We start from the raw sequence: 25,242 nt of genomic DNA on the forward strand, positions 1-25,242 counted from the left end.
CCACGGACGGAAACATGAAATCAGAAGAAGAAGAAGAAGAAGAAGAAGAAGAAGAAGAAGCAGAAGCAGAAGAACCAGAAGCAGAAGAAGAAGAAGAAGAAGCAGAAGAAGAAGAAGAAGAAGAAGAAGAAGAAGAAGAAGAAGAAGAAGCAGAAGCAGAAGAAGAAGAAGAAGAAGAAGAAGAAGCAGAAGCAGAAGAACCAGAAGCAGAAGAAGCAGAAGCAGAAGCAGAAGCAGAAGAAGAAGAAGAAGAAGAAGAAGAAGAAGAAGAAGAAGAAGAAGGTCGTCGACCTGCTGAGAATAAAATCAAATATGGAGGTGACAGGTGGAGAACACATGGGAAGCATCAGGACCAGAGGGGAACTGTTGAGACTCAAGCTGTAAATATAAACTATAAATTTAACTTTCTGACAGCAAAATAACCTGTTAAACACTTTAACTAGAATCTAGATAATATCAAATCTCCTCCTCTCATCATTTTGTCCCTAAAGCTCCTTCATCCATCCGTCCATGATGCTTCAGCTGAACGTCACAATCAAATGTTTGGAGACGAGTCGCCCTCTTTCTGTCTGAACGGCGGGATGGGAATAAACGAGCGATCACTGAACTCTGGAGGCTGCAGATTAAATCGTGAATCCGAGGCTGTCAGGGCACAAAACATGACACAGAGAGCAGCAGAGAATCTGCTGAACGTCTGGAATGAATGAAAACAAACCGATCAGCAGTCCTCTGTCAACAAACACCTCCGTTAACCCTTTGAGAGGAATGTGAGCTCCGTACGAACAGTCTGTGTCCGCGCTGCGTCGCTGCAGCTCGCCACACGTCATGTTAAACTCTGTAGAAATATACACTCTGTCAACTTGGCTGTGTGAAAACTCCATCCTCATCCCTCCTCTGTGATTGGTCCATCACAATGATGCAGAGGAGGTCGGTCCAATAACAGGCCATGCATAACTGGAGGAAGGCGTGGCCTTTAAAGCGGCCAATAAGAGCGAAGAAAAGACCCTTTAAGGGCCCAAAAAGTGGTTATAAAATGTTTCTCTGGGAGTGAATACATCCAGCTCGCCCAGCACAGTCAGGAGCCGAGGAGACCGCCAGGTGAGCAGTCAGGTAATGTTCAACAATCTGCAGAGAAACAGGAAACAGGAACAAAGAGCCACTTTTTAAAAACAGACGAAGAAGAGCAAAAAGATCCGAGCGGAGGGATCTGAAGAAACCTGCGTCTGTACGTCCTCGGGTCAGGTGGAGCCGACACAAACCAGCATGTGAGCCGCTGCGAGGTCGGACCATCAGGACTAAATAAATCCACACAATGTTTCCAGTTAAAATCTAACAGATTCCAGTTGCTGCTAAAAGTCGTTTCTGCGGCTGAAATCAACAGTTTCACCTTTAAGAGGTTTCAGCGCTCCGTCTCGTCGTCCAGCTGTGGACGTGATATCAGTTCTGCCACTGGCTTCTCGTGATGCGTTCAAGTCCAGAGAATCGCCCCGTTTCCCCACGACTCTTTGACCAAGTGTTTGAGCACCAAACAGAAACAGAAGTTTGTGGAGGATTTAAGGAGGATGGAAACAGACATCCAGCTGCTGCCTGCACGTTTCAATGTTCTGTCACAGTATCTCTGTCCAGCACCAAACCGGGACGTCTGTCAGGTGTGAAACGTCCCATAAACCATCAAACCTCCCAGTCTCACCAGTCAGTCCACAGTGCATAAAGACGATGTGGTACCTGGTGTGTTGGGAGCGTTTCAGAATCAGATGCAGTTCTCCTCCAATCCTCCAGGAGGCGAGGTGAGTTCTGATCCATCGAGGAGCAGTGTGAGGCGTTCAGGGAGCGTTCAGGGTTTCTGGGGTCCAGGGGAGAGAACGACGGGGGTGGAGAGGCCGTCGACGCTCAGAGCCGGGATGTGGATCTGATTACTGCCGTTAGTGGGAAACTGCAGAGACAGAGAGATTCAACACTTTAATAAAGATGTCAACATCAGCCGCTGGTGTGTCCGCGGCTCCGACCACGATTCAGTCTGACAGGGAGGCTCGACTACTCGTCCTGCAGATACCGGAGAAGCTCGGTTCATACTTCAGCTAGCTCTGACTCTGAGGCAGGAGGGTGACGGACGTGTCCTAAAATGTAACTATTATTATCTGTCCTCCTCTCATCTTCTTATGCTCATAGTTTCATACAAATTCAGTTCATTATTATAAATCTTGAATTTCCTCTCATTTGTTACAAACACACACACGACTCTTTAAACGTCTTTATCCCTTCAGTGTTCACGCTGATGTAACTGTGTGTTTAAGCTCATTTTTTAAAGGTCCTTACTGTCCCATAAATGTCATCAAATATAAACTCTTGTTCATGAACCTCAAAGCCCTGAGCAGACCTGTTCCTGATGACCCAAATAAACACACGTAAACACCGTTTTCAGACACGTAATCATTCAGACTAAGTAAACATTCACAGGACGCGACGGATGCATCGGACACAGTTTGAGGACTGACAGTCAGACAGAGTTTATACTGGCAGCTGTGACCACAGAGATCGCCACCCTGAGCCTCCTCTGACGTCAGCTCTGAGAGATTTACACACACTGTGCAGATTTCAGAGACATCAGATGAATATAAAAGCAGCTGTAATCCTACACTTCTATATGAGTCACACAGATAAAGAGAGTTAAGTGATGTATCTGAGTAATCTGCTCCGACAGCTGATCCCTCCATCGAGCTGCTGCTTCACTTGTTTCAGGTCTTTGTGTGATGGAAGTTTACATGTGAACAACAAACCTCACAAGGACTTTGTAGCAGGTTAACACACGCGTGGAAACGTGTGAATCTTCAACAAGTCAGTTCTTCAGGAGCAGCTGTCACCGGTACACGATCGTCACACACCATAAAGACACTCCAGCAGCAGCAGTCATAAACTGTGTCTGATGTGTTTTTTCTGTTTCATCACCTTGTAAAAATCCTTCCCAGGTTTCTCCTCATTAAAACTTTCCCAATCTGCATAGGCCCCGCCCACTACGCACATTTCCAACCATTACAAGGTGAAACACTGGATCTTACTGGGGGGGGGGGGCACTTTAATCAGTTATTTCTAATGGAAAGATGAATTACAAATCAAATGAAAATATTTATATCAAGGTAACTTCACTTTGTTTAATGCAGTAAAATTAGGAATAAGTATTTGTAGCTGCTGTGGGGATGGAAAGAGGAGTTAATATCATATATATTATCATGCCTCTGAAACGATCCCTGCGCTCACATCCTGTAATACTCAGACGCACCAGAAGGAGGCGACAAAGTTTCACACTAACACAGACTACAGGAAGCCGATGGTTTTCAGCAGGTTTTGATCCACAGCTGAAGTTTAAAAGAAACAAGTATTCAGGAGCTGTGATGTTCCACACTGACACCAGCTCCTGAATGTCTCACCAACACAGGACAAACGCTCCGTTTATTTTGGAGGATTTAGTTGATATTAAAAATGTGTCCAGCTGTTGAAGAAGGGTTTAAATGTTACTCTAATTAAAATCAAACATATTCAGACATTTAGAAGCTGAAGTCTCCGACAGGACGGACAGAAGAGCAGAGAGGAAGCACGACAACCGAAGCGAATAATCGTCTGTTTTTACAGAACAGATGGAGGAAACACGGAGCCAGAGGCCTGCAGAGACACCAGCTCTGTGTGTGTGTGTGTGTGTGTGTGTGTGTGTGTGTGTGTGTGTGTCTGTGTGTGAGAGAGAGACACCTGGATCAGGTACAGATAACATGCAGTGCACAGTGTGTGTGTGTGTGTGTTACAGGAGATATGAGGAATTAAGTGCGAATATTAAAACCTCCTGTCTTGATATATTTGTGTTAACATCTCTTCTCCAACATTTATACTATTTCCTGTCAAATTAAACACAACTTCCTGCAGTTGTTTCACAATAAAAGTCTTGAATAAATAAAATGTGATGTTTTATTTGTCAGTGCAAACTGAGAGACGCTGCATGAAACTGAATGTATAATGTGAGACGTTACAGTGCTGCTGATCATTCCTGAGTGGGAGGATCAGAGGAGCTCACACCGGGCTCCGTGTGTTACCTGGAAGGACAGTTTGGCAGGTGAGCGAGGAGCGATGGGACTGAGCGTGCTCCAGAAGTGGATGGTGGAGGGGAGAGGGCTGGGGGTCAGCAGGACTGGAGTCTGGAGGGACAGAAAGGCAACATGTCATCAGAGTAACACACACACACACACACACACACACACACACACACACACACACACACACACACAGGTGAGGGTTTACCAGAGCGTGGGAGGTGATGACAGTCGGTGTGAGCGTGTTGGTCGCTGATCCAGGAGCCAATAAACTGTTAACAGCTGCGTTCACCTGCAGAGAGATGACAGGAAGTGATGTCACAGGACTCACCTCTGAACACTGACACCTGCCATAAGTTCAACACGAGCTCAGGATAATAACTTGAATCATTCACTAGCAGCAGGACTGTAAGAAGCTCTGAATGAAGTAGAGTGGAGCGGGTCAAAGGCTCGGCTCGGCTGCATACCTTGTCCAGGGAGAGGCCGGGGGGGAGCGAGGGGGAGGAGGGCAGCTCCAGGCCCCGCGGCTTCTTTGGTTTGGGAGGAACAACGTCTGAGGAGGAGGAGACCGCAGGAGTCACGGCTGAGGAGGAGGAGGTCAGCAGAGGGATGGAGGGATCTGGTGATGAGAAGAGAACATCCCCACAAAGTTAACAGATCAAAGAAATTCAGTCATAAAACAGTTGAAGATAAATAATAAGAGCGACGCGCGACTGTGTGAGCATGTTTCCAGCTCCGTTTCTAAAGTGTAGGAGCTCAGGTGTGCTGGTCACAGGCTCACTGACACACACACGTCCCGGTCTGAAGACCACCTGTCAGTCAGCACCACAGTCTAAGGTCTAAGGTCACATTAACAGCAGCAGGATCACAGAGGTTAGAACAGGTGTTCCTGTTCTCCCCCGTTCGTCCACCTTACCTGCTCAGGTAAGCGTACTGTACAAGTTAGAAAGCATGCTCATGAAGTCTGTTCCTGTTACCTGTTAGCGAGTCCTTCCTTTCCCCCTCTGCTACTGCCTCCCCTGCAGCCTGCTGACCTCCGACCCCAGGCTCCATGCAGGGAGGGGGCGGGCTCTCCACGATGGTGAGGGGGGGCTCTGGTTCCCCAGAGATCAGCTGAGGCACCTGGAGGGAGGAGCAGAGAGACGTCATGAAGAGTCTCTGAGCTGCTCTGAACATGTTTGTAAGATCTCCTCCTCTCACCTCCTCCACCTGCTTCTCCTCCAGAGACACCATCTCCAGCAGTTCCTCCTCCGACGGAAGGTTCTCCTCCTTGATGACGATGGGGGGAGGAGGGGGACGGGCGGGGTGAGGAGCAGCCACAGTGGGAGGAGCGGCTGTCATGGCTGCCTGCTGATGCTGAGGAGGAGGAGGGTTGATGATGACGAAGACGGGCGGGGGGTGAGTCGGGTGAGGAGCAGGGTGAGGGTGAGGGGGGAAGCTGGCCGGGTTGTTGAGTCCCCCGCAGTCATCCTGCTGCGGCCCCTGAGGGCCCATCGATACGTGGGGGGGAGGGATGGGACTCATGGACCCTCCGACAGGGCCGAGGGGGATGAGGGGGGTGAGGGAGGACGGGTCCCCCACGCTGGTGAGGTAAATCTGAGGAGGGTCGCTGAGAGGAGGAGCAGGAGGATTCTGGGAAAAGGAAGTAGATATTCAGTCCTCCTTTTTTAATTCAGGTTTTTCTTCCAAAGCAGAAACATTCGCAGCTCTGCTTCATCACATGTTCAGTTTCTAACTCCTGTTTACGTCCTGACACTGACCTGTGATTGGCTGCTGGTGTTGGCTGGTATCTGCGGGCTGAGAGCCGGAGTGGGACAGGGAGACGGCTGAGTGACGATCACCTGGAGAGCCGATTCAACAGCTCCCCCTACTGACGCAGAGCATTTAGAATCTGCTAGTACACACACCTGAGGGGAGGAGGAGGAGGAGGAGGGGGAGGAGGAGGAGGAGGAGGAGGAAGAGGAGGAGGGGAGAATAAGAGAGAAGTTGATTCTGCATCATTAAAAACCCTGCTCAGTCCTGACGCACCAGCTGGACTGTAAAGTCTCTCACCTCTCTGGGAGAACGATCCAGCTTGGGGGCGGGGTCTGGTTGTATCAGCAGCTCTGATTTGATTGGCCGTGGATTGGGAGACGCCTGCAATGATTGGATGGTGAAGGTGGAGTAGAGGCCGGACTTCATGTAGTCGTTACGAGAGCTTTTCTGAGAGCTGCTGGGCGACGAGCGCTGTGGACCAATACAGATAATCAATCAATCAATCAGTCAGTCAGTCAGTCAGTCATATTATATCAGTGTTCAAACGCTAATGAAATCTATCTATAAGAGTACCTGGGGTAATCCCTTTGACGGACAGCTTGAGACCACGCCCCCCAAGACCTTTGATTGGCTGTTTGGGTCGGTGTTGTCCCTCCTCTGGTTCTCGTCTCCGTTGCGGACGCCCTCAGGCAGGGAGGGGTCGGGCTGACTGACAAACTTGTACACAAACTTCTGACCGCTCACCTTCTTTATGATGTTCTAGAAACAAACACATACAGGAGCTCAGAGGGGACAATATTAACAACGCTGTAATGAAACATTAACGGTATGTTGTGGAGTGAAAAGGAGCCGTCCTCTCTCAGCTGCACCTCACAAACAAATAAAACTCTGATTTTTCCTTTTCTGCTGTCACACCACAAAGACACAATCAGCTGTTCACTGTCAGTATGTGGATCTGTGGGCATCGTGTTGTTCCCACTGACAGGCTCAGATTGTTCTTCTAAGTGTGTGACAACATGACAGAAAGGATCCCTACAGAGATAGACCTTTTTGTTACAGAGGAAGATCATTGTTTTAACCACACACAGACGTTACATCGCTCTCTGCACACACACCAGACTCCATTCAGAAAAACACTGATTTACATAGCAAACAGGAAGAGTAGCTGCTCTACTGCACCGTGATCTGTTAGTATGCATATTTGTTTTAAAGTATGCGATTCGGCCGTCTTCACTCCCGTAGCTTTTCATCACAGTTGAGGATAGATCATCTCAAACAAACTAAGGTTCCCCGACTTCTGGAATTGAAGCGGTCTCAGTGCAGTGACGTCAGTTTGCTAGTCTGTGTTTATCAGCATGTATGAGGTGCGACTCTTGAATGAAGGCCACGTCTATCTTGCGTCAGATGTGTCGTACCTTGTCGTAGTAGTATCTGAGCGCTCGGCTCAGTTTGTCGTAGTTCATGTTGTGTTTGTTCTTGCGGAGCCCCCACAGTCGAGCCACCTCCTCAGCGTCCAGCAGCTTGAACTCTCCGTCCTCACCTGTCCAGGAGATAAGGTGACGCTGCCGCTGGTCCTCCAGCAGGTGGAGCAGGAACTGCCACAGCGTGATGGACGGGTCCATCGCTGAGGGGGGAAACAGGAGGTTCGGTATCAATACGAGATACTTTTTTAAAAGAGCAACAAACCAGACGTCCATCCAATATCTGATCCTTAAATCAAGCAGCTTAAAAATGATACAGAATAATCGACAATAATATCTGACAAGTCTTAGATCTTTAAATTACAGTGCAAAAGGACAAAAGCATGATTTAAAGGACAAACTGTCTGATCACAGAATCAACAACCACCATGAAGAATCCAACAGGTTTCAGCTTTCAGTTCATTTGTTTTCAGTCAGGTTCATGTCCAGCTGGAATTCTTTTGTCTCTATTAATTCAGGGTTTTCTGCAGTGTTCTGTAGAGAAGTAAAGACACTGAAACACAGACCCCTCTGCTAAAGGCAGGAGGAAACCGTTCACACAGCAGCCTGACGTGTACAGAGCGAGGCTGCCGTTATCTTCTACTTTAATGAACAATGAGAAAGTGCATCAGGACTCTGGAGGCCATCTAACAGTCACTTTCTCAGGTTGGTACCGTTAATTAAGAGAGTGTTTTATTTGCACAGCTGTCCTGCTTGGCATTTGTAATTGATTCAATGTTATAACAATATTATGTGTCTGTCAAATAATCATAAAATAGGTTTAAAGTATCGACCACAAGACAACAGAAATAGAGGGTCGGGTTACGCAGAACCAACCGTCCAAAAAGACATGCAGTTTAATATCAGCAAAAACTGGATTCATATCAGAGACACTGGAACAGTGACTGTTTCTGAGCTTTAAAATAACAAAGAATCCTGCTTCAGCCTCTCAAACTGCTCTCTGTTCCTCTCCTCTCATGTCGACGTTCACAGATACCCTTCAGTTTGAAGGACTTACACTGGGGTGGCATTTATAAAACATGATAATCATGATATCGTTTAAAACAGGGGTTCTCAAACCTTTTGGGGCCAGGGACCCAGGGCCAGCTCAAGGCATAGGGCGCCACGTTCTGGGGGGCGTGGCTTGAGCCTTAAACGTTTTAATGAAGCCCTGATGTTAAATTCAAGCCGACCGCAAGATTAACACCTTCACTCCCAACCTTTCTCTCTCTACATTAACCGTCACTCACTGAGCGCGCTCTTCCTGATACACACGAGACGAGAGATGTGTTCAGGCCCAGTTGGAAAAACTCAAACTCAATCTTTTAAGAGGTTTTGTGATACATATGATGTACGTTCTGTTTAATTAGCTCGTCCTACTCGTCTAATCCCACATGTGAGACAGACAGACAGACAGACAGACAGGGAGGGGAAGAGAGACTGCGTAATCGTAACACTGATGAAGCACATGCTTACTACCATCTGCACTCTTGATGCCATTGGAACTATTTGTATTGTAAAACTTCTCCCCCTCAACCCTTCAGAGCTGTTCATAGAGATACACACAGAAACACTTTGGATCATGTTAACGCCACTGACACACTTTAAAACAGAGGCTCACTTTATTCCAGCTGCTTGTGGACTCAACCTGACAGCAGTTATACTTTCCCAGTCACTGATCTAAAAAGCCTTCAGAAGATTCACAGCAGCAGGCAGCCGCACGCTGCGGATGTGTCACAATCATGTCACTTTCTATTGGTCCAAAGCTATCGTGGGTGGGAGTGATGCACACAGTATGCCGTTTCATTGGTGCATATGGTCCTCACCTGTAGACATGCGGTTTGTAATGACACAGCAGGATTTTATAATTGATTATTCATTTATCATAATTACTGTGGTTGGCGGACAGTCACATTAAACAGATTACAGTGAGGTGGATGCCAGTCAGCCATGCAAATAAGCCTCATCACCATTGGCTGACCTCTTACACAACTAACCTATCAAACACCTTGGAAACCATCGCCATGGTGAGAGACCTTTCATCAATGGTAACCAAGGGAGAGGGCCGGCGGGTGAGTTAGTATGAACACAGACGGAGGGAGAGAGATGAGAAGTGGTGTTAAACAATGACAGTAATCTCTGCTCAAAGGCACTGCAACACTACTGCTGCTCTCTGTTCACTGAGGAGGATACTCACTACTGTTAGACACTATTTACATTATATCACTATTTAATTATATCATCAAAAAGACGACCATACCAACATGACAGAAAGGATCCCTACAGAGATAGACCTTTTTGTTACAGAGGAAGATGATTGTTTTAACCACACACAGACGTTACATCGCTCTCTGCACACACACCAGACTCCATTCAGAAAAACACTGATTTTAGATCTCAGAACACAGGAGCTGCTGCTCTGCTGCTGCCTCATCTGTTACTTTTTTGTGTGTTACAAAAATATTGTGTTGGATCTATACTAACCCCGAGAATCAGACAAATTCATACATAAACAAAAACTCTTTTTTTCTGATTAAGGCAGCAGACGAGCAGCAGCTCCTGTGTCCTGGGAGCTAAAATCACCGTTTTTATGAATGGAGTCTGGTGTGTTTGAGAAAGCGTGTCCAAACCTTTGACTGGTGGTGTATATGAGGTACAAATCACTGATAATGTTCATACATTATATTCTGGCACCACACGCAAAGAATCAGATTATCTAGTTGAACACTTTGACTTTTTTGGTGTCTGCTTGTGTCTTTTAATTTGGCGGGTCAGAGTGGAGCAGTCAGAAGGCTTTTATTTCTTCTCCTTCAGCCTCAGTGAGTCAGTGGGGGATCTGTGGGCTCAGGAAGCGTGTTGTGTTCTGTTTGTTTTATGATTTCGTGCCTTCACTTCCCTTTTGTTCCTCGCCTCTTCTGACTCCTCCTCCTCCTCTGTTCTTATTGAACACTGGAGCAGAAAGCTTGTCAGCTTGTGTGCTGTTATTGTGGACACACAAAGTAATAAATGGCAGTGTTTGACTGACTACATGGGCAGTATGATGCCTTCTTTATTCCTCCACACCTGCAGGGTTGTTACAAACTATTTCGTAACCTTGCATGTGTGACGTTAAAGCTCCTAAACCCAGTCTTACTTTGAAATCATCTTTGTTAGAATGACAGGAAGTGACTGCAGCAGATTCCAACCATTACCACCTCAACTGCATGACTTTATCTCTTCTGAACCAAAGTGAAAGTCTCATGCTAATCAGAGTGATGCTTGTGATTATTGTCCCTGTTTAAAGGGACTGACAGCTCAGTTTGTTCTCACTAAGTGTGACTGACAGGCTGTTTGTGTGTGGAAACAAACGTTCTGTCAGCTCAGGAAAAACAGATTCAAAGTCTGAGAAGAAGATTCAGAGCGTCCTTTACTTCCTGTTCGAAGCAGAGGACAGAAACCAGATCAGAGGGAAGCAGATATCTGCAGGTGTGTCACACACAGGAACACGAGGACAGATAACACACACACACACACACACACACACACATCTGATGACTTTGTATGTGTGTGAGCTTATCTCAGTCCTCCGGGCCTCTCTACAACAAAAGGCAGACTGTGTTGATGGTTTATTTCCACAGAGACGGACTGCTCCTCGCTGCTCTTCATCCCAGTCTGACTCACTCCATATCTGACTAGGTCTGCCACTAATGACTATGTTTGTATTAATCTATCAACCATGTTACCGATTATTCGATTAATCTAAACGATTCATTTCCCTCAATTATTACACGATTAATCAAACGCTCTTGTGTTTATAACATTCCCAACACAGAGAAATGTGCTCAGCATCACAGCAGAAATAGAACTACTCGCAGAAGCTCAACGCGCACGCGGTCTGGCCTTGTCATCCAGAACAGTGCCTGTGTGTTTTCTCTTCAGGTGCTGGTGCATAGCCCTAGTGCTGCCGCTGTATGCCAGCGAAACTTTGCACTGGGTACAAACCGCCTTTTTGTTTTGGGATCATTTAAAGTACTCCCAAACTTTGGAAGCCGTGGGCCTCTGAAACTTTCACTCTAAACCTGCAACAGAGTCGGACTCTGCTGCTGCCGCCTAGCAACAGGTAGCTAGTGGGCTATCTAGCTATCATAACTAATGTTGAGTAAGTTAACCTTTTATTTTAAAGACCATTTGTTTCATTTTAAACATGTGTAACGCAGCTCTTCGACTTTTACATTAATGCGTATTCCTCGGCCACGTGAGAGTCTGCCAACTCGTGAATTGGCGTGCAGTGAATCTCGGGACACGCTGGGCCGTGAAGGATGCACCCGATGGATCCTTCGTGGCCCGGGAAAAGGAGGACGCATTTGTCCGCCGCATCTGAAGGAGCCTTTGAATTGGGACAGCCTTCGACGCGCCGCTGTGACGCAATCGGCCTTCATATGGATGCAGCCAGGATGCAGCCCCTGGACTGGGACACAGCCGATGACAGCTGACACAGTTTCACAGCCACACACATTTACTATATGTGCTCATGTACAGGAAACAGTGCACAAGCTCATATTTATGTACTATATATATATTTATTAAATAGAGGTTTGTAGATATTACAGGTCACTTTTGCACACGACATATTTTAGTGCGTTTTTAGACTAGTGACTTTATGTGCCTCATGTTTTTATGTTCAGTGTTTGTGGTGATCTGAGCTGCTTTAAACAAGAACTTTCCTGTAAAGGATGTGAAAAGTATCCATCCACGTGTTTGTGATGATAAAACGATCAGAGCTGAAGCCTATAGTTGATTAATCCTCTGATCAAATCAATCAGCAGCACGATCGATGTGCTGATCCTTAAACGAGTTGTTGTTCCTCTTTGCCCGTGACATTGAACTAAATCTCTTGAGCGTCTGACCTGAGAAAACAAACATTTACAAGCTGAACACAAAGTGACGGGGACTTTCTTCACGGTTTCCTGTTCTTACCAATCATTAATCAATAAGTACAGGAACAACATCTCCAAGTCAACAGTGCTTTAAGCAGATTGTATTGCCAATAAACTTAAAATATGGCATTTAAGTTTGTCTTTAGACCAGGCAGCTGTTAGAGGAGCTGAACCTGTGACCTTTAACCTCTTTGTTACAGGACGTTAGCACTGCCGCTCGGGATCAGGAGATGTTCTGGTGGTTTAGGGTCTTCACAGCGGGGAAATACAACTTTTCTGTTGTATGATTTTAAGTCCGTGCAGAATGAGCTGGACAGGAAGTGTTCATTCAGGAAGAAGTGGAGCCAGAGATAAGACAGAACTTTATTCATCCTGAAGGAAGTTCTAGTGTCAGCCTGCTGACAGAACAAACAGAGCATCAAATACAGCGAGGGTTAAATGCTAACAGACAGTGCCTACTACAATAACAACACAAGTACGATAAGTAAGTAAAGAAGCAATGGCAAGATCTGCCCAAGTGTGCAGATATTAATGGGACAAACGTCAGGTTAAAATAAACTTTACAATTCATCTTTAAGGTCTAAATGTTACGCTGCCCATTTCACTATCCTCGCACGCTTCTGAATACTTGTAAAATGTTTCCCACAGAACAGAGCGAGCGGTGAAACAGACCGGATGACAGCAAACCATTTCCTCCACCAGAGAAGAAGAAGAGTCGGGTTTCCTCACCACTTCCTGTTCCACGGTGGTTTCTCTACTTCCTGTATGTCAGACGACACAAGACTCAAGACGACCTCCACACATCCCTGAACATACTACAGTACTGGTACCATCAGCGACTCTCCATCAGTCCTTCCTCCAGTCTGTGACTCAGATCAGAAACATGTCGTATTTCACAAACACTGTTTAACACTCACATCATGAGTGCGTCACTGTTGCCATGACAAAGTGTGAATATTCAATCACTGATCACAGTCAGCGTCACTGAGGCTGGGCGACATTTATCAACACAAGTGTCAATGTCACACAAACTACATTCAATAGATGCATAATAACTGAACTCCACTGTGTTTCTGCATTCTTGGCTGGAAGTCGAGCCAACCAAAAAGTCTCCCTCTGAAACCTCCATCCTTTCCTTTTACAACCTTTACATGACACAAAAGATGACGCCAGTTTGAACTGTGTCAGAGGAGATAAAAAGACAACTTCCTGTTTCCTGTGACCCTCTCTGTGATTGGTCCAAAGACTGTATATATATAGACTGACGACATGACAGCTCCCTAACAGTGAAGCCAAACCCTCTCTGTCGCCCCCTGCTGACTGGCTGCAGTATAGCTCATAAAGCCCGCCTCCTCCATGTTAACAGATGGGACATGAGTCAAACTATAAAATCAAAATACACGTCAAATACATTTTTCTCCAACATGGTTTCTGTCATTATAGTTAGTTCTTATCCTGCTGATTTATGTCACAGTGTTAATTTTTCTGACACGTTTATTTTTAATTAGTTATTTGATGCTGTCAGGATGATTGACAGCTCTGTTGACCAATACAGCTCCTGCAGCCGATCAGTTCCGGATTAGCAGAGCGGAGGACGAACAGCGACGTAACACAATCACTACAGTCACTGAAGTTTCCACACCTGTGAACTTTAACCTCAGACCAACACAAGAAGCTGTTCTGCTGTTAAACACGCCGGCGTGCGGGATCCTTGCTGTTGTTTCAGTAAGTTAAGTGTGTGTTTGGGTTAGCGGAAGTGGCTACGTCAGCGCCACCCGCCGATCTCTACTGCGCAGACTCTGGCTCCGTATGACGTCACCATCGCAGGATGGCAGCGCCTATCACAGGGCTGTTATGGCATCAATTACGTACAATGGGAGCAGATGGACGACGCATCTCCATCTCTACTGTATATATACAATCTTTGGATTGGTCGTGTTGAATGACAGAAGAGACCAATAATGATTCTGTTAAAAACCATCATGATGTAACGATGTGACAAAGTTTTGAAATGCACCTAAAGCTTTATTTTAGTTGGAGCTGAAACAATAACTCTTGACACAGAACAAAAATCAGTAACTAGTTTGATAATCAATGAATAATTTAAAGGGTTTTTTTCCTGGCAAACACGCCATTGATTCCAGCTTCACAACTGTGAGTATTTTCTGCATTTCTATGACTTACGTGACGCTAAACTGAACATCGTTTAGTTTGAGACTGTTGGTCAGACAGAGCAAACATCTGAGCCCTGACCTCTGGATACTGCAATCAGCATTTTACACTCTTTTTTCACCCGTAGACAAAATAATTCATTAAAACACTTGTTTGTGCACGTTGAGAGTGGAGAATCCTGGGTGTAGTTACAGGAGCCCGAACGAGCGATACAGCGCTGAGCTATCGTGTTTTTGTGAGTTACATGTCACTTTATTTGTCCACCTCGGGCTACAGACAACACAGTTATCATGTTATTATCCTGCTATACATCAAGTGTGTATGGAAATCAAAGTATAAATTTAGGCTGGAATGAATTAAAATACAAATACAGCAGCAAGAACCTCACTATGTTAAAATCCAGGCCAGGTACAGGTGGTTCAGTGAGGATATTTACAACCTGTAGACACAAGCTCAAAGTTACCTGGTCCTAGTGTAGACCTGCTCTCAGGCTGCAAGTTTCTACACGCGGCGTGAAGCAAATCACATCCAACACAGCATTCAGTGTCCTGATAATACCTGCTTTATCGTCCCACCTGAACACACACACACACACACACACACACACACACACACTGATCTGCAGGCTGCCACAGGCCTCAGCAGCTTTCACACACCTGTTGCAACGCTGCTGCTTCCTTCCAACACCACCACACACACACACACACACACACACACACACACACACACACACACACACACACACACAGCACCAGACTCTCCATCAGCAGCTTCTCTTACCGTTTATCAGCGGGTTTGAATCCATCTTCAGCTGAATGTTGTGTCTTGTTTCTCTGCTGAAAGTCTCCCTGCAGGCTCACACCTTCTCCATGCTGCTGTGTTGTTGTGCTGTCTGTCTCTCTATCTGTCTCTCTCTCTCCGTGTCTGTCTGTGTGTCGGGGGGTTTGTCGGAGCAGGTTACAGCTGTCAGAGCCGGGCTGAGGAGGCTGAAGAGGAGGAGGAGGAGGAGACGTTCAGCAGCAGCAGCTTCTCCCGCGACCTGCTGGAGTTATGTAACCGCTCCGAGCTGCTGCCAGGCCGCCGTGTCTCCATGCTAACACACCGAGCAGCACCGGGATTCAAAGTTAGCTCAAACCAAGAAACACTGTCCGAAAAACAGGAAATTAATTATCAACAAAGACTGACATGCGCGTTTGCAGCCTGTAGCCGCACATAACTTGCTAATTATTATGCTAATTAATGAGTGTTAATATGAGAGTGAAGGTTAATTCTGCAGATAAAGTGTGTTGATGTGTTTCCTATCCGTTATGTCCCTGTTGTCAGAGCCTGCTGATGTGTTGACAAGCGCTTATGGAAGCTAACTAGCATGCTAATTAGCAATGCTAGCGCTAGCAGCTTAAACGTTTTTGGCGATAAGTTTGTGTGCTATCCATATTCTCAGTATATTTCGTTTAAACGCTAGACTGCTGCTCTTTCTGATGCTTCACTAAGTTTCTTCATATTCCGGGTTTTTTGAAGGCTGAGGCTGTTAGCCTAGCGTGCTAACCAGCTAGCCTAGCCTAGGCTGCTGCTGCTTTGACAGCCCCCCCCCCGCCTTCCTCCCCTGCTGGTGCGTCAGCCCCCAAACAGCGCTGCTGACTGCGGACTGGATCCGCAGAGTTCACTGTAAACCGTCCGGACTCATCCGACACGGAAGAAAAGTAGTTTGTAAAATCCTCCTGGTTGTTTCTTCGTGGTGTGAGCTCTTTAGTGTTCGTCCGTAAAAACATAAATCCATCACTTAGCTGTGTTTTCCCAGATTCTTCCTGTTTGGACGAACGCCTCCTCACTACTTTTCACCACAGTTAGAGCAGCGGCAATTCAAACAATCAAACTTCCGGAAATGGTTTTCAAAATAAAACTGGTCTGTTGAGTTTAAAGAACCGCAAAGCCGAAGTGGACTTGTTGCAGGGCAGAACCTTGGATGAGAAACCCCGCAGAAAATGGGGGACAACAAATAACAAAGAAGGACAGGACCGTTTTATTTTGGACGAATTTTAATTTTAAATTAATACTTTGATAAACAATCAATAGACAAATAAGAAAACTTGGAATTCATGTTACTGCATGTGCGTCAGTCGTTACATGATATACAAGCAGACAGAAAAAAGAAGCTTAGCGTGGTAAACGTCTGTGTTACCAAGCAGTGTTTCCATTCTTGAGATGAAATGTTTTTTAACTGAATTAAGTGGGATTGTGTTCGATTTTACACTGAAGGAAAAACGTCGTACTTTGTCTCATTTCCGGCAGCTTGACCTAGCACGCGGCTGTGCTCATGCAGCAACATGCATAGATACGTGACGGTGACGTCAAAACGACATGTCGCTCCGCTCCTTCTGTTTGTTCATCATTGAACTAAGAACGGCTGCTGCCGAGGAGCCGCTGAGCAGGCCATCAATACAACTGTTTCAAAGTAAAAGCTGCTAACCTCTTGTTAGCATTAGAGGACACAGTACTCATGTTTATCACATTTACGATGTTTTTAAAATATACACACAAGCAATTAATAAAATATGAAGTAAAAACAATGAGAGCATTCAAGTCTTAAATATTCCTGGCACCAGAGCATGTGATGGAAGAGTTCAACATATAACTGAACAATCAACATATAAAATAGTCTAATGTTTTTGTAAAATTCCCAGAATATTACACAGAGTTTGACTGCTTTTAGGACGCTGGCATCATGATTTAATGTATTTAAAATAAAATAAATCTATTTCCTCCATCAAGATGAAAACCAGTATTTTGCTGATTGTTTACATTTTTGTAACAAACTGAGCATAAACATTCATAAAGTCACTCAAAGATCCTGACGGGAAAACACACACTTATACACGTTCAGTCAAACTTTTTACCAAGATGGCCGCCTTATAAGTTTGTTGATTTTAATTAGCAGCTATATTTCCCTGAGTTGAGTGTTTTAGTTCCTGTCTTTTCATAAACACAGAGACGAGAGGCTGCTGCTGAGGAGCCGCTGAGCCAGGCATCAAACCAGCAGCTGCTCAGTCTGTCAGCTGTGAACGGCAGAGTCGCAGTCACGTGTCTCCTCTTCAGGAGGCTGGACAGGAAGTGCTCCTGTGTGTGTGTTTGTGTCTATTTCAAGAGTCATCTCTCAGCCTCTTTATGCACTGACTCCATTTAGCATCAGTTGCCATGGCAACAGCCTCTGTGATGGTGACTGAGCAGCTCTGAGAGGAGCTGAGATGACGGCTCGATGATGTTATTACTACAGTACTACTTGAATGATATTTATAATAACACTTGTGTGTCTGCTTAAACACTGAACATCACACCTGATTACTACAGGACATGTGGCCTAAAGTGTGTGGACGCCTTACAGGATCCATTCCTTACTCTATTTATATTATTATATCACTAAGGGTTTTTTTTCACGTTACATTTCTGTCCAGTATGAAGTCAACTTTTCACAAACATTCTTGTTTCCAGCTGTGGGACCGGAGATCTTTCAGATAAACCAGGGTGTTAGACTCCCTGACTGTCTCCTCTGTAGTCCTCAGGCCTCGTGTGTCAGAGGTTGGTGTGTCTAGCATAATCAGCAACCATTTAAAGAGTGCAGGATAGAGGTGGTGCAGGTGTGAAATAAAACTCTAAATCATCACAAGTACGAATGCTTAAACTTCTCATCTCAACACATACTGCTTCACTGCTCCAACATTAACACACATAGGAAGTGTAGAGATGTGAAGCACACCATGTTAAACCCTAAATAAAGTGCAGTTTCCAACAACTACAGATGTTGTTTGATTCACTGCAAAGTCCAAAGGTTGGGAACCAGCCGCCTGAAGCATCACTGTGTGCGGTAGTGTTCAGACACCAGACCAACCAGGGAAACAGATTTCTGGATTTTAATACATGTTACACTTTATAAAACATCCAGACCTACAAAAGAATTCAAATTCATGTGAACAAAAGAGTTCTGCTTGTTTATGGAGTCACTTCCTGTGGCATTATTTTGAAAGTCTACGGATACTTCCTGTCAGCAAAGTTACAGCCCAACACACTGGGACACCTTCAAGTGTCTAAACAGGAAAACCATGAGAATCAAACACAATTTTCTTTGTGCTAAGCTAAGCTAATCTCATCCTGGACATATTGCTGTACTGAACACAGAGAATAAACATTTAGGAATAATCTGACTCTGAGGAGAGCCTTTTTAGATCCTCCAGTGCAAGTCTCCAGCACCCCTCTGAGGAGGCTTCTGTGTCCTGCTGAACGTCTGGTACAGAACAGACTCTTTCACTTCATCGAGGGAAACGTCCACAATGAAAAGCTAAATTAAAGATGAGCAGAGTGAAGATTCAATCTCTTCTACTCCTTTATTGTTCATCCTGTCTGCGCGGAGCTGCAGTCTGTTACTTTAGATGTTAGCAGCCACACCACCACATTGAAGGCCTGACTGTCATCTGGCCATCCCACATGTGGAAAAGTCTAGAAAACATCTCTTCTTCCGCTCTCAGGCAGGTCAGTGAGTCCCTGCAGCTCCCTCAGACCCTGAGGAAGAGGAGGAGGAGAAGAAAACAGCCAATCAGACTTCTCATCTAACGAGTACGACTGAAAGAGCCCAAAAATAAGACACAGACTCTGACTAACATCTGAGTCAGTGCTAACACTACTGCTGAATGAATTAGTTCATTCACTGATCGGAATTATAATGTCTGTTTGCACGTCCAAGATAAAATAAAGCTGCCGCTCTGCCACTCAGCAGTGTGTGTGTGTGTGTGTGTGTGTAAAACAAACTGACCTCCAGAACCATCCGGATGTTTGCTTTAATCTTTGCAGAGTCTTTGGTGAGCTGCTCTGTGAAGCTGTGGCACACAGTAGTAGCATTGTTAGCATCTCTCACTCACAACAACGGTCACAGCTAGCATGGAGCTAACACACAACAGAAACTTTCAGAACTCGAGGATAAAGTGATCAGTGCTGCTGTTTATTAATGTGCTGCCCTCTGCTGGAGGTGGACAGTCACTGCAGATATAAAACCACAGAAGAAGAACGGTTAACTCTGCCCTGGTACTTCCTGTCATGTGTTTTTTTGTATTTTAATATGATGTACTGACGTTGTAAGTTGACTCGTCTTCTTGTCGATGAATCTCAGAGCCTCGTCGTGGGTCATCTCCACGAAGAAACCGTAACCGACCGCAACAAAGATCCTGGACGAGTCCTCCCTGACAGAACAAGAGAAGAAGAGAGGGGTGGGGTTAACGGAGGGTTAATCCTTCACTGTATGTTTATAAAACAGTTCAAGTGCTGATCTCCGTCACTGTCAGTTATATATTTTATCATTACACTTCAGCCTGGACGTAGAAGTTACAGCCCAGATCCACTTCTGTCTTCAGCTGCTGAGAGCCCGACTCCTGCAGAACACACACACACACACACACACACACACACACACACACACACACACACACATTTATTAAGAGATATCACAGTGACATCTGCAGTGGCATCAGACCAAGCATGTTCTTCAGAGCTCCGATTCATGTCATTATTTATTACCTGTTTATTCCTAATATTGTCCTTCAGGTTCAAAATATTTTCCTTCCAGCATTAAGTAGGTTCAAACATCAAGGGTTAAAATATCAGAAGAAATCTTTAAACTTTTAATCTTTAAGATTTTAACGACATTTTGTGACATCATTTCTTTACTTTCTGTGTGTTGTTTGTATTTCTCTATTGTTACACTGATATGAAGCATATATTTATATTAACAACATATGATCTTAATGCTCTTTTATTCAAATGTAAGCATTTTTTTACTGTGTGTGTGTGTGTGTATATACCTGTAGAGTCTGGATGGTGTTCTTTAGCTGCAGGTACTGAGAGATCTTCTCATAAACGGAGTCTCTCTGCTCCAACACCTTCCTGACACAAAAACAGTGTTAATGTTGACACAGTTTCCTCTCTGCATTACAATATTGATCACACAGATTTTGACAAACTAAGTCACACAATGTTTCATAAGTGGTAAAAGGAGGGATGCATTTGTCCGCTCATGTTGTACACAGATCTCCTGTGTTACTGAACCTGAATATTAACACGTGTTATGGAGCTGAAGCAGGGAGTCGGAGAGTCTCTTACTGTAAATCTCTCTTCAGAACTTCGTTGATGAAGTTTTCATACTGCAGAACCTTTGGATCCACGTAAGCATTAGCATTAGCATTCGCAGGAAGAGACATCGTCAGTTTTCTGTTAAAATCCAAACTTCCGTCTTTGATGTTAATACATTTCCGGGAACCCGCTGAATGTCTGACTGACGTCAATGATAACGTCTCTGTGTCAGAATCGATTCTCAAAGTGTTCTTCTACATCCATAGTTAGCACACATTAGCCTCATGAAAACACCACTCGGCACCGGATGTAAAATAATTGTCAAAGCCTACTTCCTACTTTCAAAATAAAAGCATCCCGCATTTGTACCACAGGATTGACGTAGATACAGAAAAGTATTGTGAAAAATCCCAACGGTGCAGGAAGTACTTCAATCTGTACACAAACATGGCGGAGCAGTGGGTGCTTTGCAGCTTGCTCGCATGACACAAAACGTTTATTTAAAACCGTTCTGCACGTGATCAAGTGTGTATATAATATTGTGTATAAACTCTACGTTTATCGAATGTCCGTCGAATAGCTGTTATCCGTCACGAGCCACTGTTCGAGCGGGAAATACGTGTTGAGTCTGAGGATTCGCAGGGTTAGCTAATACTGTAGGTTTCCAAGGCAACGTTTGCTAACAACTGGCAGTTCAGGGGCTGTCTTTCTGTAAAAGTTAATGTTTCGTTAAAACGTTTGATATTCTATAATATCTTTTCAATCTGTCTCAATAAATATAATGAATCTATTTGTGTTGTTGAGCCCTGTTACAGCTGAAGTAAAGTAGTTCATGCTCATTCTGAAGGAAACACTGAAGGAATCAGGTGCACGAGCTGTCTGAAGACAGTCAGCTCACAGTTCCGGACACAAACAGTCACAGTACAGTCAGAACCATAGACGTGTATTTACATATATATACAGTCATTGGTCAGAACGGGTTCATGTGATTCAGACATGGAGCAGTACAGTATTCTGGGTCGGATCGGAGAAGGAGCCCATGGCATCGTGTTCAAGGCCAAACACATCGAGGTAACACTGCCTGACTAAAATAACTATTATTTTCATGAGCGGTTAATCTGTTTATTATGATTAACCGTTCAGTCTGGATGTTTTTATCTCAGTGTCTCAGAGCCCAGTATGAAGCCCAAACTGTTCTTGTGTCCAGCCGACAGTCCAAAACCAAAGAGTCTTTAATTACTGTTAGAAATGAACAGACCACTTTATCCTTTTGATACACAACCAGAACTGAACTCCACAACACACGAGACAACACAGCTTGTTTTATTTTGTCACAAATGATAAAACTGAATGATTTTAAACTGTCAAGAAAGACCATCTGACTCTTTTATAATGAGACTTTTTCATGGCTGTAGTGATGATGTAATGAGTGCTTCCTGTCAGACGGGGGAGACGGTGGCTCTGAAGAAGGTGGCTCTGAGGAGGCTGGAGGACGGCATCCCCAACCAGGCTCTGAGGGAGATCAAGGCCCTGCAGGAGATCGAGGACAACCAGCATGTGAGTGTCAGAGGTCGCCTTGTTAAAGATACAATGTGGAAGATGTTCATGTAAATAAATGTCTGTAAGTCTCTCTCTCTCTGAGGTAACACATGGTGACTGAGCCTATGGCCCACTGATGAAAGCCTTTCATCTGCAGTATATAGTATTATTATGGGCTGGGTGTCTGTGGCGGCGCCCAGTTAGTGACGCGTTTTCCATCAGCCAGCAGTGGTTGGTCTGCCAGAGAGGGTAGGCGGAGCTAAGCGGCTGCTTCTCCGCTCTCTGCAAGTGTTGCGAGTAAACAGTAATCTACTATGGCTGAACAAACAAAGAAAAGATGGATGACTACAGATACAACTTCAACAAGAAGTGAAAATCCAAAGAAGAAGAAACAAACTCGACGCTCAGATGAAGCAAACAGTCTGAAAAGGAAAGCGACCGTCAGCCAGGAAAATCAAGCCTGTCAATCAAACTGTGAACTTTGAGATGATAACTTTAAAGAGGTCAAAGGTCAGAGTCTCACTCCTCCTCCTCCTCAGGTGGTGAAGCTGAAGGACGTCTTTCCTCACGGTACCGGCTTCGTCCTGGTGTTTGACTTCATGCTCTCTGACCTCTCTGAGGTCATCAGGAACTCTGAGCGACCTTTGACCCCGGCTCAGGTTAAAGGTTACATGATGATGCTGCTGAAGGGCGTGGCCTTCCTGCACCACAACAACATCATGCACCGGGTCAGTCTCAAGTCTCCCCCTGGTCTGTCACACATGTGTAGCTACAGAATGTGACCCAATGCATTATGGGATTGTTTTCACTGTCTGAATGTTTGTTTGCACTTTATAATAAAAGAAACATTTCAAATATAAAATGGAGGAAAGAAGGAGTGATTTCAGTTTATGTTCCTGTAGCCTTTCAAAGTAAAAGTCTGTGACGTTCACTTCTCTTAATGAACGTGTGTGTGTGTGTGTGTGTGTGTGTGTGTGTGTGTGTGTGCAGGACCTGAAGCCAGCAAACCTCCTCATCAGCTCTTCAGGTCATCTGAAGATCGCAGACTTCGGTTTGGCCCGACTGTTCAGCGAGCAGGGAGAGAGACTGTACAGTCACCAGGTCGCCACCAGGTAACACAGATTATTTATGCCATTATTAATGTTATGATTTTTTTGTTATTACTATTAATATTGTGTGTGTGTGTGTGTGTGTGTGTGTGTGTGTGCGTGTGTGTGCGTGTGTGTGTGTGTGTGTGTTCAGATGGTACAGAGCTCCAGAGCTGCTGTATGGAGCCAGAAAGTATGACGAGGGAGTCGACCTGTGGTGAGAATATTACATCTGTTGATACTTTAAATACCAAGATCAATAGTATTATTGCTACCCTTAGTACCTGTACTACCTGTGGTACCTGTGGTACCTGAAGCACCTGAACAACTTCTTATCCTTTTCATGGTTTCCATCTTAATCCACATGTTGCTGACTTTTGTAAACCTGTTGTGCTCACAGCTGAGCAGCAGGGGGCAGCAGCAGTCTGAAGGTGTGTGTGTGTGTGTGTGTGTGTGTGTGTGTGTGCGTGCGTGCGTGTGTGTGTGTGTGTGTCAGGGCTGTAGGCTGTATTTTCGGGGAGCTGTTGAACTCGTCTCCTCTGTTTCCTGGAGAAAACGACATCGAACAGCTCTGCTGCGTCCTCAGAGTGCTGGGAACCCCGACACAGGAGAGCTGGCCTGTAAGTCTCACAGAAACACACAACACGTCCTTTGTTGGGTCTCTCCTGATAAATCCACACAGGTGTCTGAACTTCGGGTTTGGTTGGATGGTATCATCAGAAAACAATAAAATGCAAAGCGATGCAGGTCTTCACTTCTTATTGGTCGGGTCTGCGCTGACGTCTGATACATCTGTAATAGAAGTAGATGTCTCAGAGACGTGATGACATCACGGTCTGTCTTTGTGCTTCTCTTCAGGAGATCGTTGAGTTGCCTGATTACAATAAAATCACCTTTAAGGAGAATCCTGCGATCCCATTGGAGGAGATCGTCCCTGACACGTCCCCTCAGGCCGTCAACCTGCTCTACAAGTTCCTGGTTTATCCGTCCAAACAGCGCTGCTCAGCCAGACAGGTAGGAAACAGGAAGTGGACCACAGGTCTGTAGAAGTCAGGAGGTGGAGTTCCTCAGGGTTCGATCTGAGGTCCCCTCTTTTTTTGTGTTCACATGTTTTTGTTTTTTAAAGTCCAGAAACACAAGAATAATATCCGTCCAGCTCACTGTTTGTGGACCCCGACTGATGTCTGCTGTTACTGTAGGGGATCCATTGTCGAATTGCATTATGGGAAATGTAGGATCCAGTTTTTGGAGGGAATTAGACTCCGTACTAGAAAACAAAAGTTTGTACTTGTGTGGACTGTTGTGTTTTCTATCAGCGCAACACATCCATACTTTAAACAGTAAGATTTAATTCATAACTTTGTTTATTGATTGATTGACTGATTGATTGATTGATTGCTTAATAGAAGTATTGATTGGTCTACTTGTCCTCTGCAGGCTCTCCTTCATCCATACTTCTTCTCCTCTCCTCTTCCTGCTCACCACTCAGAGCTGCCCATCCCTCAGAGGGGGGGCAGACCCCCCCGTCAGCGCCTGCAGGCTCCGCCCACTGACTTTTCTTTGGACCTGCCCCTGCAGAGCAGTGTGGTAGACCCCGTGCTGCTTCAGGGACACGCCTCCTGCCTCTGAACAACCGAGGACATGTTTCTCTGTCATTGACTCTGCTGATGTTATAAACTCGAACATGTGACCGGCTGAAACACTTAAACTGTGACTTACATGTGTAATAAAGTTTACTGCAGCTTGTTCTTCATGTTTCCTGTCACTCTTTATTAAAATCTGTCAAATTTCATAAAAAGCAGCGCTGCAGTCAAGAACATGCAACAGGAAGTGGTAAAAATGAGATGATCCACCACTGGATCAAACAACAAACAGAAACCAAAGTTATTTATAAATCGGAAAAATAGATAAAAAAGTAAAATAACTTGATTCAGCTAAAAGATTATGACTCTTCATAAGAGAAATAAAGGAACCTGAGTGAAGCTCTGTCTCCTCCCACACTTCCTGTCTCTCCTCTGAGTGTGAGCGAGCAGCCGTCAGAGAGGAGAGAAGAGTCGGAGCGGTGAGTATCAGCATCTCTCACCTGTAGGTTTCTTTAGTCTCTACCTGAGCTCGACCTGCTGCT

At 45.1% G+C, this 25,242-nt stretch overlaps 3 protein-coding genes across 4 annotated transcripts; 1 reads left to right on the forward strand and 2 right to left on the reverse strand.

Annotated features, from left to right (window-relative positions):
• Positions 1-178: 178 nt before the first annotated feature.
• elk1 (ETS transcription factor ELK1) lies at positions 179-15,968 on the reverse strand. The gene is made up of 11 exons (XM_069680724.1): positions 15,160-15,968; positions 7,247-7,455; positions 6,405-6,590; positions 6,129-6,302; positions 5,837-5,983; positions 5,277-5,708; positions 5,054-5,198; positions 4,544-4,695; positions 4,285-4,368; positions 4,080-4,181; positions 179-1,933 (listed from the first exon to the last, which is right to left on the reverse strand). Exons 1-11 carry the CDS (start codon positions 15,182-15,184, stop codon positions 1,835-1,837), a joined length of 1,755 nt encoding a protein of 584 aa, XP_069536825.1. The 5' UTR covers positions 15,185-15,968; the 3' UTR covers positions 179-1,834.
• Positions 15,969-18,299: 2,331 nt separating this feature from the next.
• uxt (ubiquitously-expressed, prefoldin-like chaperone) lies at positions 18,300-20,785 on the reverse strand. The gene is made up of 6 exons (XM_069680733.1): positions 20,521-20,785; positions 20,223-20,304; positions 19,726-19,793; positions 19,497-19,604; positions 19,181-19,244; positions 18,300-18,930 (listed from the first exon to the last, which is right to left on the reverse strand). Exons 1-6 carry the CDS (start codon positions 20,616-20,618, stop codon positions 18,868-18,870), a joined length of 483 nt encoding a protein of 160 aa, XP_069536834.1. The 5' UTR covers positions 20,619-20,785; the 3' UTR covers positions 18,300-18,867.
• Positions 20,786-20,938: 153 nt separating this feature from the next.
• On the forward strand, positions 20,939-24,854 carry cdk20 (cyclin dependent kinase 20). Of its 2 annotated transcripts, none has more exons than XM_069680728.1 (8): positions 20,939-21,561; positions 21,906-22,047; positions 22,569-22,757; positions 23,020-23,141; positions 23,272-23,334; positions 23,614-23,737; positions 23,976-24,131; positions 24,555-24,854. In XM_069680728.1, exons 1-8 carry the CDS (start codon positions 21,530-21,532, stop codon positions 24,744-24,746), a joined length of 1,020 nt encoding a protein of 339 aa, XP_069536829.1. In that variant the 5' UTR covers positions 20,939-21,529; the 3' UTR covers positions 24,747-24,854. The 2 variants fall into 2 exon arrangements, with proteins under 2 accessions (XP_069536829.1, XP_069536828.1); XM_069680727.1 differs by having other exon boundaries at positions 21,934-22,047.
• Positions 24,855-25,242: the final 388 nt, after the last annotated feature.

This window comes from Semicossyphus pulcher, unplaced genomic scaffold (genome assembly GCF_022749685.1).
Source record: "Semicossyphus pulcher isolate SPU_LCO1_2020_fin unplaced genomic scaffold, fSemPul1.0.p SCAF_40, whole genome shotgun sequence".
In the NCBI taxonomy this organism is placed as follows: Eukaryota; Metazoa; Chordata; class Actinopteri; order Labriformes; family Labridae; genus Semicossyphus; species Semicossyphus pulcher.